A 14863-nucleotide genomic window follows, 5' to 3' on the forward strand; every position below is an offset into this window, starting at 1 on the left:
ACACACAAGCACCTCATTAATATTCATGAAGCAGCTGCATATGTAATGAGGCAATGAGGAGCCTTCTGTGCTTCCTCCCCTCCTTACTCCCTTCATCCTTGCATCCTTATCTCCTTCCTTCCTGTTCTTACATGATTCCTTGTCTCCTCTCCTTGATTCCTTCCTGTGTCCTAACATGCTTCCTTGTCTCCTCACCTTCCTGTGCCCTAACATGCGTCCTTGTCTCCTCACCTTCCTGTGTCCTGACATGCTTCCTCATTTCCTTCTCTCTTCTGCTTCCTTCTTTTCTTCTTAACGAGCCGTGACGAGTGCTCTAATTATCACCAGAGTCAATATTAACCTGTCTCTATTGTTCTAATGAGGCGACAAGAGTGGACCAAAGACTACATTACCCACAATTCCCTCCTCCTGTCTGGTGCAGGCAACCTTTTACAAACATGCAGGTTCAGACAGAGTGGAGGCTGCTCATATGGAGAGCTCTACACTGTTTTGAGCCTCTCTACTTTTGCCACATGGAGGTGACACTTCTTGGGCCGTAGTGGTGAATGGGGTCGATCAGTTTGTCCAAAGCGGGAGTGGCTCCGTGTGCAGTCGTCTTTTGTGCCAGAGGAGGGCGCTGTGTGTAAAGCTCTGTGCTCCACCGCGTGCTTTTGTTTCACTTTTGCTTTAATATTTAAGGCGTGTTAGATTGAGGACACGTGGTGAAAATATCACTGTTTTTAGACATGGGTATTCCTCTGTTAGCTTTGAGTTGTTAGCCACCGCACTGATACGACAGCATCCCCCACTGACCCCAACCCCCCGCCCTCCCACGCCTTCCGTGATGCACGGACTCATTCCTCTTCTGTTCAAATGTAAAATACAGAAGTACTACAAACTTTATTGACATGTTTGTACTGCACAGAGCTGGAGAGTACCTGCTGAGGTATTAGATTATAGTGGTAGAATCAATTGAATGTGCTTTAAAAAGTACTGCCAGTGATCAGGCCCGATTCAGCGGGAGGCCCCTGGGCTATAGTGTATACCTCCACATAGACCACATCAAAACTGGGACTAAACTGGGACTAAGTTTGGAACCATTGTGTTCACATTTGTCCTTTTTGGGTCCTGGGTTTGAGTCCAGTTTAGTTTGAGTGGTAGACCTGATTTGGTCCTGTTCTTGTCCTGGTTTAGTCCTGGTCTAGACCAGTATTAGTCCCAGTTTAGTCCCATTTTTGCTGGGGTCTATGTGTAAGCGTGAACATCCTTAGTCTAATCCTGGTTCACAACTAGTCAAGTCCTGGTTAATTTTTGCGTCAGACCAGAGCAAGTTCTGGTTCAGTTCTGGCAGAAAACTGATCTGGTTCTGAACCCCTCCTGGTTCAGTGTCATTCTGTCCTGGTTTAGCCCTGGTCTATTTCTGGTCTAGTCCTGGTACAGTATTGATCTGTATATTATTTCAGCTCACACAGTGGCTCTCCACACTGGTCTAGTCCATAGTTAGTCCTGGCTCCTGGTATCAGGGCTGGCTCATGTAATGTAAGAATGTAAGCCCACTTTAGCCCACTGGAACACATTAAAATGGAGCAGAAATCCGGAAAAAATGTAAAAAAAAAAACTTCTAGGGTAGTTCCCCCAGACCCCCTGCCTTATTTTTGCAATTTGCAACAAAATTATGACTATCACTTCATTTTGTCATATATGAATAGATGGCATTCAAGTGCCAAATTATTCTTAGAGCCCCCCGAAGGCTAGGGTCGGCACTGCCTGGTATAATCTTGGTTCAGTCTCAGTTCAGTAATGATTCAGTCCTGGTCTAGTCCTGGTCCTTTCTACAGTATTGATCTGGTACATAGTTCAGCTCACATGGGGCTCTCCACGCTGGTCTAGTCCCGCTCTAGTCCTGGTTTTGTCCTGGTTTAGTCCTGGTTTAGTCTTGGTTCAGTCTTGGTTTAGACCTGATCTAGTCCTGCTTCAGTCCTGGTTCAGTCCTTGTTTAGTCCTGGTTCAGTCCTGGTTCAGTCCAGGTTCAGTCCTGGTTCAGTCCTGGTTCAGTCCTGGTCTAGTCCTAGTCCTTGTACAGTATTGATCTGTGTATTAGTTCAGCTCACTTGGGGCTCTCCACACTCGGCTGAGTTCAGACACACTCTGATGTGATCACATTTACACAAAACCAGCTCCTGTGATGTTTTATCTGCTCTTTGTGTGGACACTTTAGGTAAAGCTGCTTCCACGGTTACATTTCATAACGTTTGATTGAGAGGTTTTTTTTCTTCTGTAGTTTCATAAACATTTAGGTATCTGGGTTAGTCCTGGTTCCATTTTGATTCAGTTTTGGTCCAAGCAAGGATTAGCTCTGCTCTAATCTTCATTCAGTTCTAATGTGGTCCTGGTTAGTGCTGGGTTTGTCCTGGTCTAGTCTATTAGAATACATGGAGATACTGATGGCCAACAGTCATGCAGACACCACGGTCACAGTCTGTATGTGGAGAGGCCATAGATTTGAGGTACAATATGGTACAGCATGTGTTCATTTTCATTTGCTGATGCTGAATCTTTCTAGATTAGGATACCAGAGTTTGTAACTATATCGGTCTGGTCCCTGCGCCCGCCATCACATCACCAGCTAGAGCCAATCATATCGTCCAATCAGATTTCTTTATTTCAGTGGCACAAAGGAGCTCATTGGTCACTCATCATTTCAGTCCTGTGATCATTTTTTTCCTTTCTTTTTTCTTGAGAAGCAGCCACATTTGTTTTTATGCAGCCCATGCAAGTCCCTGTTTGGCTAATCCACCTGTCAATCACGTTCATTTCAAAATGGGGAATTTACCGGTGACCAGACTCACATCTTTGCAAAGTATTGGAGAATGGTGTGTTCTGAATCCTTGATAAGGACAGACAGTAAATCAAGACTGAACCAGGACTGAACCAGGACTGAACCAGGACTGAAACTGGTTGTCATTGTACAGATCTGTGTGGGCGATCTGTGTCTGCCTCTCTTATAGGGACAAAAAATAAGGTTTGAGTTTAGGTTAAGGTTAGAGTTTAGACTAAGGTTAGGCGAGTGGTATGGTTACGTTTTATGGAAACCCAACATGTGTGTGTGTTCACGTGAGAGCTGAGAACATGAGGATTTCCCATGATGCTCTGGGTGTGGCTGAGTTAAACATCTGCTCGATCACTCAGGAGACACTGGGACATTTAAAAAGAGTCAAATTATCTGGCAACAAATGTGTAGAGCAAACATGTCTTCTTGGGAAACTTCCTGTTTCAGAGCTGTTTTGGTCTTGATTTAGTCCTAGGCCAGTCCTGGTTCAGTCCTGGTTTTACAGTTGGTTTAGTTCTGATTTAGTTCTATTATAATATGGTCCTGGTTTTCTCTTGGATTTCTTGATCTTGGTTTAGTCTGGGTTTTGTCCTAGCAAAGTCTGGGTTTAGTCTTGGTATAAACTTCCAGGTTTAATCTTGGTTTAACCTATGTTTAGTCCATTTTTACACCTGGTTCAGGTTTGTTATAGTCCTGATATAGTCTTGGAATAGTCCTGGTTTTCTTTTGGTTTTATCTTGGTTTAGAGTCTGAAGGGTCCTTGTTTAATTCTGCTGTAATCTTGGTTTAGTCCTGGTTTTATCTTGGTATAGTCCTGATATAGTCCTGATATAGTCCTGGTATAGTCCTGATATAGTCCTGGTATAGTCCTGGTATAGTCCTGATATAGTCCTGATATAGTCCTGGTATAGTCCTGATATAGTCCTGGTTATGCCTGGTATAGTCTTTGTATAGTCTTGCTTTAATCTACACATGCTTTGGCACATCTCCTCTGTCGCCGTGGTGACGAGCTCGCTGATGTCCCTGATGTTGGACTGAGCGGTGTAACAGTGATTTATGTCCCCAGACCGCCCCGTGACCCATGCGGAGGCGGGGTTATGCTCTGGTTAATGTCAGACCATATTAGGATTATTATTATTGTGCTAATGTGGCTATTAAACAGGAAACACATCACTGAGCGGAGGGGGAGGAGCCAAGCGCCCATTGGCGCCCAATAAAAAACGACATTTGTCTAAAAACGGGTCTTATTATTATTATTACGGACCACATCAGACTGAGCTATACTGAGGACAGAAAGAGATATATTTACATAATCGCATACAGGAAGTTTCAGAGGACAGTCTGATGGAAAGAGTAAAGAATGTTACAGCGCCCCCTGGTGAATATGTTAGAACACAAGAATGGTTTAGGTCAAGATTAAACGATTTGGGAAAAATATTGAATTGTGATTAGCCGGCCAAGCTTTGTGATAGCGCCTTTCACAGCTAATAAAAATAGATTGTCACATTGCAAAGGCTTATGGGAGACAAGCACAAGCTAAAGCTCCATCAAGACATGAGTGAAGCCCATGCACTTAACACTGTCAGCTTTCTGTCCTCTCTGTCGCAGTTTTAGTATTAAAAGCAGTATCCAAGCACCCATGCTGAAGGCCATATTTATAACTGCTAAAATGAACAGAAGTCAGTGGGTCTGACCTGATGTCTGGTTACAGGCAGATTTAAGCCTAAAGAGACTGGTCTGATCCAGAGGACACACGCTGTCATGAAAGAGCAGGAGAGCTGTTTGGTGTGAGTCATTGGTTTGTTTTGTTTCGTTTCAGGTTTTTCCTCAAGTTCTTCCTCAAGTGTAACCAGAACTGTCTGAAGAACGCTGGCAACCCCCGGGACATGAGGCGCTTCCAGGTACATATACTACTACTACTACTACTACTACTACTACTACTACTACTACTACTACTACTACTACTACTACTACAGAACAGCCCCCGGGGCATGAGGCGCTTCCAGGTACATATACTACTACTACTACTACTACTACTACTACTACTACTACTACAACAGAACAGCCCCCGGGACATGAGGCACTTCCAGGTACATATACTACTACTACTACTACTACTACTACTACTACTACTACTACTACTACTACTACTACTACCCAGGTAATCATACAAAATATACTAGTACATTATGACTCCATTCATTGGAGGTTTTTGATTCTATATTTGAGTAGTTGAACACAAAGCAGGTACATGAGGTCCCAGGTGATGCAGCGTCTCACCTTGACATTTGGTTGGTGTCTGACATTTAAATCTCACCACTCTCACTGTTTGGACTTTTAATGAGACTAAACTATAACCAAGAGTTTGTATTAGGATTTTGAATATGCAGCATTTGTGACAGGACACTGCAGTTACACATGTGCCCTGTGGGAGGATATAGTCAGATGACAGCACGGTGGCTAGTTTCTCTGTGGCGTTTGCATGTTCTCCCTGTGTCTGTGTAGAGTTTGCATGTTCTCCCTGTGTCTGTGTGGAGTTGTGGAGTTTGCATGTTCTCATTGTGTCTGGGTGGAGTTTGCATGTTCTCCCCTAACCTTAACCTATCCTACAGAGAGGGGAAGGGGGCAGTATGGAGCTATGAGTCATGTTAGAAGTAAAACTGTGTATTCTTTATTGGTTGAAGTAGTAAAAGCAGAAATATTACAGGAGCAGTAGTGGTGATATTTGTGGTAGTAACTTGCTGTCCTCCCAGTATAATTACCCAAGTCATTTTTTTTTTTCAAAATTAAGTTTCTGTCTCATTCTGCTCTCCAGACCGATTAGCTCCATCCTCACACCCCCCCCCCCCCCCGCACGCACGCACACACACACACACACCCACCTACACATCCTCACACACACACACACACGCACACCCCCACATACGCACACACACACCTACATACACACACGCCCAACCTACATACACACACACACACACACACACACACACACCCACCCACACACACACACACACACACACCCACACCCCACACACACACACACACCCCTACACCCCCACACACCCACCTACACACCCCCACACACCCCTACACACCCCCCCACCTACACACCCCCACACACCCCTACACACACACACACACACCCACACACACACACACACTGCCCAAGTCGTGTCATGAGCAGCTTATTTTTGTGTTCACCTGAAAACCTTGAAAAATGACTTTTGTGCTGGAGGCTAATTATCAAATCTACTACAGGAAATGAGAACATGTCCTCTGTACTACTACTACTAATAGTAGTAGTAGTAGTAGTAGTGGTAGTAGTATTAGAAGAAGTAGAGGCTACAGTGTCTCAGTGGCTAGAGTACTTTTGCTATTGTGTCCTTGAGCAAGACACTTCACCCCCATTGACTGTTATGAATGTGGAGCGTTTGTGTTGGTGGTTGGAGCAGCCAATGGTGCAGATTGGCTGCCTTCCTTCTGTCAGTCTGCCCCAGGACAGTTGTGGCTACAAAAGTCATTTACCACTAACAAGTATGGAGTGGCAAGCCTGTAAAGTGCAGTAAATGTAAGGCATCATTATAGTAACAGTAGTAGTACTAGCAGTAGTAGTAGTAGTATAGTAATGATGTACTCTTTTTGCAGGTGGTGGTATCCACAACAGTGAACGTGGATGGACATGTCCTCTCTGTCTCTGACAACATGTTTGTCCACAACAACTCCAAACATGGCCGCCGCGCACGTCGCCTTGACCCCTCCGAAGGTAACCCACTATACTGCTTTACCTGGTTTTGTTCTGGTTTAGACCTGCTTTAGTACTGGTTTAAACCTGGGTTAGTCCTGGTTTAGTCCTGGTTTAATCCTAGTTTAGTCCTGATTTAGTCCTGGTCTAGTCCTACTTTAGTTTTGCATTAGTCCTGCTTTCATCCTAGTTAAGCCTGGGTTAGTTATGGTTTAGTCCTGGTTTAGTCTGCTTTAGCTCTGGTTTAATCCTGGGTTAGTTTATGTTTAGTCCTGGTTAAGTCCTGGTTTACTCCTGGTTTAGTCGTACTTTAGTTTTGTATTAGTTCTGCTTTAGTTCTGGTTTAAACCTGGGTGAGTTCTGAGTTAGAACTAGATTAGTCCTGATTTAGTTTGACTTCAGTCCTGTTTTAGACATGGTTTAGTCCTGGTTGGTTTAGTCCTGGTTTGTAGTGAGTGTAGTCATAGTTTAGACTTGGTTCAGTCCTGTTTTCAAACAGCAGCAGTTAAACCGTGAACACTTTTTATATCACCACAAGATACATTTTTAAATTAAACTCCCCACTGTGAATATGAATACTGCATTTGACCAAGTACTGTGAATATTATGGGCTGTGCTTGTGAGTCTACGGTGTCCTGTCAGGGCCAAACGGGACATAAAGGCTCCATCTGTCCCTCATTATTGAGTCTGACAAACAAACTCCAAACAGGAAGTGCGGCGCGTCGGGGGGGCGTGGCTAGCTTTTATCTGTGGCCCCCACGTACAACGAACAATGCGGAGTTTTGGCCCCTCCAGGACGCCATACAAAGGCAGAGCTGATGAGGACTGGGATGAGAGGGGCTCCAGATGTTTGAGAGTTAGAGCAGCGCAAGGACGCAGCGATCAAAACAAATGTGTACGCAAAAGATTAGAGCACGAGGGGCCAAACTGCGAGTGAAGACGAGACAAAGGACTTTTACAATGTTAAAATACTATTCTACTAAGGAACAAACAAAAGTGCTGTGACAGGTTCCGATTACTCTCTCATTTCTACATAAGTTGGTGGGATAAAACCTGTTGGAAATATACATTATAGTTTTGGGCCAACCAAGTAGCCATTTGTGAAGAAGCGTTCAAAAATCTGATGAAAATGACAGGGTTTTAGTTTAGGGAGTCCCACACTGATGACATCACACTGGGGGAATTCTGTCCAATATTTACACAATTTACACACAGCAAAAATGTTTTTCTGAGATTTTAAACATGATTTCAATAAATAAAGGTGTTTTCTTACATTTTTATTCAAAGTCTAAAAAAGTAAAGGCTAAACTGGGATTTTAATTAAAAAAAAAAAAAAAAAAAAAAAAAAAATATATATATATATATATATATATATATATATATATATATATATATATATATATATATATATATATATACACACACACACTTTTACTCCTGCTTAAAGAATATTTGTATTACTTGAGTAATATATAGTACAGTGTAACAGTACTCTTACTTGAGTAAACATTTTGGTTCCTCTTCCCACTGCGAGTAGGTTTACAAGTTACAAAAATGTTATGTTATGTATGTTAACATGGTATTTGAAGGGTAAGAAAGTAAGGTTTGTTCTGGTACACCTTTATTGAAATATATGACAATAAACATCTACCAGGAGAAATCTCGTACTAAAAACCAGGACTAAACCAAGACTAAATCACAGCCTAAAATGAAGTACTAAATCAGGACTAAACCAAGACTAAATTATTACAGAATCATCAAAACCTGCCATATGCACTGGCTTTAGCTTATTCTAAAATTTTTAGTATTATTAAAATGCAGTCCGCCTGTCTGTCTCTAAGACCATTGATTTGTCAGTGAACCACATTACCTCATTACAAAACTACTATATTTTATTATTGATTTAATCCAGTTGGGGACCTGGTTTAGTACTGGTTCAGTCCTGGTTCACTTCTAGGCAAGACCTTCTTTAGTCGTGGATTAGTATTGGTTCTTTTTCACATCTGGTTTTCTCTGGTTTAGCCCTAGTCTAGTTATGCTTGAATTTTCATGTATTCTTGGTTTAGCCCTGGTTCAGTTCTGCTTTAGTCCTGATTCAGTCCTGATTTAGTCCTGTTTCAATCCTGGTTCAGTCCTAGTCCAGTGCTGGTTCTGTCTTTCATATTCTGATTGTGTACATGTGTGTGTGTTTGTGAAGCAGCCACTCCGTGCATCAAGGCCATCAGCCCAAGCGAGGGCTGGACCACAGGGGGCGCTACAGTCATCCTGATTGGGGATAACTTCTTTGACGGGCTGCAGGTGGTGTTTGGGACCATGCTGGTGTGGAGTGAGGTAAGAAGCACTTTTACTCACACTCACTGGGTACAGACCATAGACTAGTTTACGGTACCGCACTTGAAGCAGAGCTAAGCTGCTTGCTGATCAAATGAGCCAAAATGTCACTAAATATAAGGAATCTTATGGAGAAAAAAGGTAATAATGTAAACAAAAAAACAAGAAATATCAATACAATACCAATACTCATGTTGGTATTGATATATTAATTGCTTAGCACAGCCCTACTGGTCATCGGTGAATCTCCAAGTTCACATGGGCATGATTGACAGCACAGCAGAAAAAGCTGCATGTGTGAGATCCCATGACCAACCCTGGTTTAGACCTGGTTCAGTCCTGGTTCAGTCCTGGTTCAGACCTGGTTCAGTCCTGGTTCAGTCCTCTCTTTCTCTTACAGCTCATAACCCCTCATGCGATCCGGGTGCAGACTCCTCCACGGCACATCCCTGGAGTGGTGGAGGTCACTCTGTCCTACAAGTCCAAGCAGTTCTGCAAAGGAGCACCAGGGAGATTCGTTTATACTGGTAAATATGTACTACTACTGCTACTACTGCTACTACTGCAACTATTGCTACTATGTGTGTGTGTGTGGGTGGGTGTGTGTGGGTGTGGGGGTGTGTGTGTGTGTATGTGTGTGTATATATATATATATATATATATATATATACACACACATACACACACACACACACACACACACACACACAACAGACTAAAACAACTACTACTACTACTACAACTACTTTTTTATGATTCACTATGAAAAAGTCACATTTTTTTCATAGTTTGGCCAGGGATGTGACTTATACTTAGATGCGACTTATGTGAAATTATTAAAACATATAATTTCACATCTTCGTTATTGTCACACTGACAACTGCGCGAGGGCACTCTAGGCTTGTGTACCAGTATGACAGCCACGCAGAAGCGGAGCTTCATCTACTTACAGAGCAGGCAAAGGTGTTCAGAAGCGACACTGAGGATGAAGAATTCAATGGATTTAGTGATTTGGAGTGAGATCGAGAGTAAAGTTGTTAGCTTGTTTATATGCTTTAGTTATCTGATTGTCTGGAATATTAATGTAAGATATTAACAGTTACTTATTCAGTTTGTTGTCTATGCTTCATGTAGCTGAATAAATGTGTTATGTAACGGTTGATTATACATGTTACAGTTCACTTGTTTGTCCAATAGATGGCACTGGTGTGTTTGTAACACCTGTAAGAAAATTTACCTGACTCGTTTTCTTTTACACATTTCATATTTAATTTCCCCTTATTTATTTTCCCTTCATTTATAAGACCATAAAGGTGATAATTTTAATTTGGAACAATACTGTAAATGTTTAGTTTATTATAAGTTTACTTTAAGGTCGCAAAAACTACTTCCTGTTTTCCGGTTCAGACTTTTTTTTTTACGCCAATGTGAAGTCTTACCGGACAGAGCACTATGCAGGCCAAAGTTGTATGTAACTTTTCTATGCTTTCATATGCAGTTTTGTGTGTATATGTAATATGAGCCAGAGCTTATGTTATATTTTATGTGTTTGCTAGTTCTACAGTGTGAACTGTGATGAAGAAGTAAGACCACAGTAAACATCAGTGAAAAGAACTCTTGTGTCTTTCGTGTTTGTGGACAAGCCGCATGTGTTACGCTAGCATAGTTATCTGATTAACTGTTAATATCTTACATTAACATACCAGACACGTATTCAGTTTGTTGTACATGTCTTACATTAGCGTGCTGTGCTGCTATTCAGCCCGTTGTTCTCTATTTTATTATTTTTATTATAACTTGCCTTTAAAGATAAAATGTCTGTTCTTGGTCTTGGATTTTGTAAAATAAATTTCCCCAAAAAAGGCAACTTATAGTCCAGTGCGACTTATATATGTTTTTTAATGAATTATTTTTGTTGGTACAAATTATACTCTGTGACATAGTCTAAAACGACTTCTACTACAATTACTACCCTACTACTTCTACTAATAGTATGATTACTAGCCTACTACTACTACTACTACTACTACTACTACTACTACTACTACTACTACTACTACTACTACTACTACTACTACTAGCCTCCTACTACTGCTACAACTACTAGCCGACGGCTACTACTACTACTACTAACACTAGTTTTTTATGGTTTACTCTTTATTTAAATGTATTTGGTTTGTGCCTTGCACTGGGGACATTGTATAAAATGACGACTACTGTTCTAACTGCTACTACTACTACTACCACTGCTACTGTTCGTTCCACTTTGCTTGTACTTGATGTCTTCTTTATATAAACGTAGCTGGTTCTTGCCTGTCTGACATGGGACATTGTCAAAACTTGTCCATTGTGTGAATAATCTATGATCTGACGTGTCCCCTGCCTCTCAGATAAAACTGTATTCATGTGTGTGCATTAACATGGCAAAGAAGGCCCTGGAACACGCCACAAAACCCGAATAGAACGCCAAAAACGCAGAATAAAACGTGCGGTGTCCGGTTGAAATCTGTGACATTCAGTTATCGGCACAAACAGTAGCTCTGCCTGACCTTTGCCTGTTTGAATGATGTGAATATAAAGAGGAATATGGACAGGCAAAAAATCGGGTTTAGAGATGTAGGTGATAGGCAGACAATGAGCCTGACAGAACGTACTGAGGGAACAAGAAGCCAGACTGCAGTGGATTTAGGACAGAGATTTAAAAGCAGATGTAAGGTTATGTTAAAACATTCAGACCTGCTTTAGTCCTGGTTTAGTCCTGGTTCAATCCTGGTTTAGTCCTGATTTAGTCCTGGTTCAATCCTGGTTTAGTCCTGGTTCAATCCTGGTTTAGTCCTGGTTTAGTCCTGGTTCAGTCCTGGTTCAGACTTGGTTTAATCCTGGTTCAGACCTGGTTTAGTCCTGGTTCAGTCCTGCTTCACACCTGTTTCAGATCTGGTTTAGAACTGGTTCCGTCCTGGTTCAGTCCTGGTTTAGTGCTGGTTCCTACCTGGTTCAGTGCTAGTTTAGATCTGGTTTAGACATTACCTGTCCAGCCAGAACCATACATTTTGACAAAACTTTACAAATACAAGTGAGTCTGGAACTGTCATGTCTGCCCAATTCCAGAGGACGTGATTGACAGGTGGATTAGCCAATCAGAGAGATGCATCCTCCATTCTGACGGAGAAGCAGAATCTCATGTAAAAGAAGTGATAAACTTTGTTCAGAATAAGACGCGAAATCTGTGGTTGGACCGTCCCACATTATAGACGAAGACCTGTCATGCTCAAAGGGCCGATTCCAGACTGGCCAGGCAAGTTTAGACCTGGTTCAGCCCTGGTTTAATCCTGGTTCAGTGCCACAGAGTCTCAACCTCCTTACTTAGAGGAGGAGGCAGGATAACCACTCTGCCACAGTAACACAGGAAGAACATGCACACTCCACTCAGAGAGATCAGGAGTCTAACCCACAACCTCAACCCATTTCCCATAAAAAATATTGTTGTTTTTTTCCACAATCTTTACAAGTAATTTCTCTCTCCGCTCTCCTGACCCTGCTGTAGTCGCATATTGTTTTGCCTTTTGACCACTTGAGTGAAAAATTCCCATATTCTGATATTTGAGAAGCATGAATTGAGCATAAAACCACATCAGTGCACATAATGCATATATATGGAGCCATAATGGAAGCAATACGCACCAGACCACGATTCAGAAGGCCAGAGACAGGTAAACACAAGGTAAATAAAACAGAAATAAAGTGATGCGTGCTCCTGTGAAGCAAGGCATGATGGGAAATGGAGGAGAGGTAATGAGGAAAGCGAAAGAGCACCAGCTAAGGCTCATGGGAATTGTAGGCTACGAAAAAGACGGGTTGAGAAGTGACAGAAGGGTAAGTGTCCCTGAAGCGTTGTTTAGATTGGGATTTGAACCTAAACAATTTATAAACATGGGGTATGCAAAGATTTGGTTGAGTTATTTAATTTTGACAAGTGATATTTTGGGTTTCCTCATTCATGAACTGATGGTGTATGGTGAGAGCAGCGTTCATTGTAATCCCTCAGCTAGGTACTCTTGACCAGGACCAGGTTCAGCTCTGGGGAAGGGTCGAGTTTGGTAATCCTGGTCCACTGCTCCTTAGAGATTCAGCCCAAGAGACACTCACTATGTTCACGTGCGCGCCAAAAAAAAATTTATAATAACTGGCCTAGTTGAAAAGTTTAAATCAATTTATCAAATTGCAGGTAAACCTGGGAACTACGATTGAGGTGCTGTGGTTCGAATCGCAAACATATTCAGCTGGAGAAGCAATACACACTTGAACATGAGCTACATGTAATAACAGCAGTTTGATTTACATTAGGCGGAGACTAGGAGAGGCATTCAACTGCACAGGGTAAGAAACAGTCAGGAAAATATTAGGCATGTGTTAAGACGTTTATTTGGCGGTGAAAATGGGAGATAATTGGCAAATATGGCATCTTAAATGTTCCTCGTGTATGAAAATCAAATGCTCAAATGAGATGTTGCTAATGTATTTCTGCCAAAAGTGTGGTTATGTGTCATTTTTATTAGTGATTATAGCTGTAAAGTTTTAGTGCTAATGCTAAATTACTTGCGACACCTGAACATCTCGTAGCCTCCATACACAACATAGACTGTATAAAGAAGTGGACTAAGTGAGTGTGACCACATCCACAGTGTTTGGCTTTGGTCAAATGAAGCTCGTTGAGGCAGCAGTTATACGGGTGAATTTGGAGCTGAGTTTCATATTTGTAATGTCGACTGTGAGTATCATAGCACCCAGAGCCAGAGTCAATCTGGAGCTAGGCTGTTTAAGGTAAACCAGCAGTGCGGGAGCTTAGCAACACTGTCAATCAAACCTGTTGCTAACACTGGTGGACGCAACCTCGAAGAAGGCGCCCGATTTGTCTCTTATTAATGTTCATATCTTGAGTTACGGACAAAATAGCAAACTAAAAACACCAGTGTCATTCAGAGCAGGTTAACATTTTAAGACCAAAATGACAAGTCTGACAAAAGAAGTTACGGAGAGAGGGATGAAAGTTTTCCAGTGTAAAATGAATAGGAGCCAGAGCCAAAGCGCGCCCATGCTCACTTACTATTTGGAACGCGGCGGCTAGCAGTTAGCCATGTCCATGTATACATACAGTCTCCGGTTCACACCTATTTGGCTCTTTGGTCTGCTGTAGAGCGGTCTGGCAGGATTTGAATTTGGTTGTTTAGCACATTACTCTCCATGTAAACATAGTGATGATGCCTGAGTCAAATGCACATAAAATATTTGGCCCAATGACATCTACTCAGTATACAACTTTTTTAAATATATGTCAAGTCACATTTTACCATTCAAACAACATAAATATGTCCCTCCTGTCTCCTGTCCCTACTGATGCCCGCTCCTGTCTGCTCCTCTCTTCTTGCGTCTGCTCTTGTCTGCTCCTTTCTCTTCCTGTCTGCTCCTGTCTGGTCCTGTCTGTGATGGTGTGAGCCTAGTCAGAGCACACACTTTGCATCAGAAGAGAGAAAGAGAATATGAGGGCGTGTGCAGCTCCAAAACACTTGCACGGCCCTCACATTTAACTGTGATCATGAACTAATGAATGAAAGAGGGATGGGAGAGATGGAGGGGTGGGAGGAGAGGGGAGATGGAGCAAGGAGGAGAGAGGGGAATGGGAGAAAGGAGAGGGAGAGAGTGAGGGAGAGAAAAACTGGAAGCGTAGTAGCAAAAAGAGAGAGGAGAGAGAGGAAATGCAAGAGTAGTGAGAAAGGGGAGGAGGAAGAGAAAGAATTGGGGAGGACAGAAAAGAGATGAGTTAGAGAATTGAGGGTAGAGGAGAAGGAGGGGAGAGGTCATGTATCTTCATCTCAGATATATACTATTGTACTATTGAAAACCAACACTAAACCAGGACTAAACTCGGATTAAAGTAGAACCTAACCTAAACATAGCCAGGACTAAACCAGGACTAAACA

At 42.2% G+C, this 14863-nt stretch overlaps 1 protein-coding gene across 3 annotated transcripts in view; it reads left to right on the plus strand.

Moving 5' to 3' along the window:
• The window catches only part of LOC117371427 (transcription factor COE3-like), a 90955-nt gene that overhangs the window by 57418 nt on the left and 18674 nt on the right, over positions 1-14863 (plus strand). For 2 of the 3 annotated variants that reach the window (XM_055221685.1, XM_033967112.2), the window contains exons 7-10: positions 4629-4710; positions 6458-6575; positions 8752-8885; positions 9286-9412. In XM_055221685.1, coding sequence (XP_055077660.1) covers positions 4629-4710; positions 6458-6575; positions 8752-8885; positions 9286-9412 — 461 coding nt within the window. The remainder of the gene's footprint in view (positions 1-4628; positions 4711-6457; positions 6576-8751; positions 8886-9285; positions 9413-14863) is intronic. The other variant, XM_055221686.1, reaches the window with a different exon arrangement.

Source organism: Periophthalmus magnuspinnatus, chromosome 5, assembly GCF_009829125.3.
Source record: "Periophthalmus magnuspinnatus isolate fPerMag1 chromosome 5, fPerMag1.2.pri, whole genome shotgun sequence".
Taxonomy (NCBI): domain Eukaryota; kingdom Metazoa; phylum Chordata; class Actinopteri; order Gobiiformes; family Gobiidae; genus Periophthalmus; species Periophthalmus magnuspinnatus.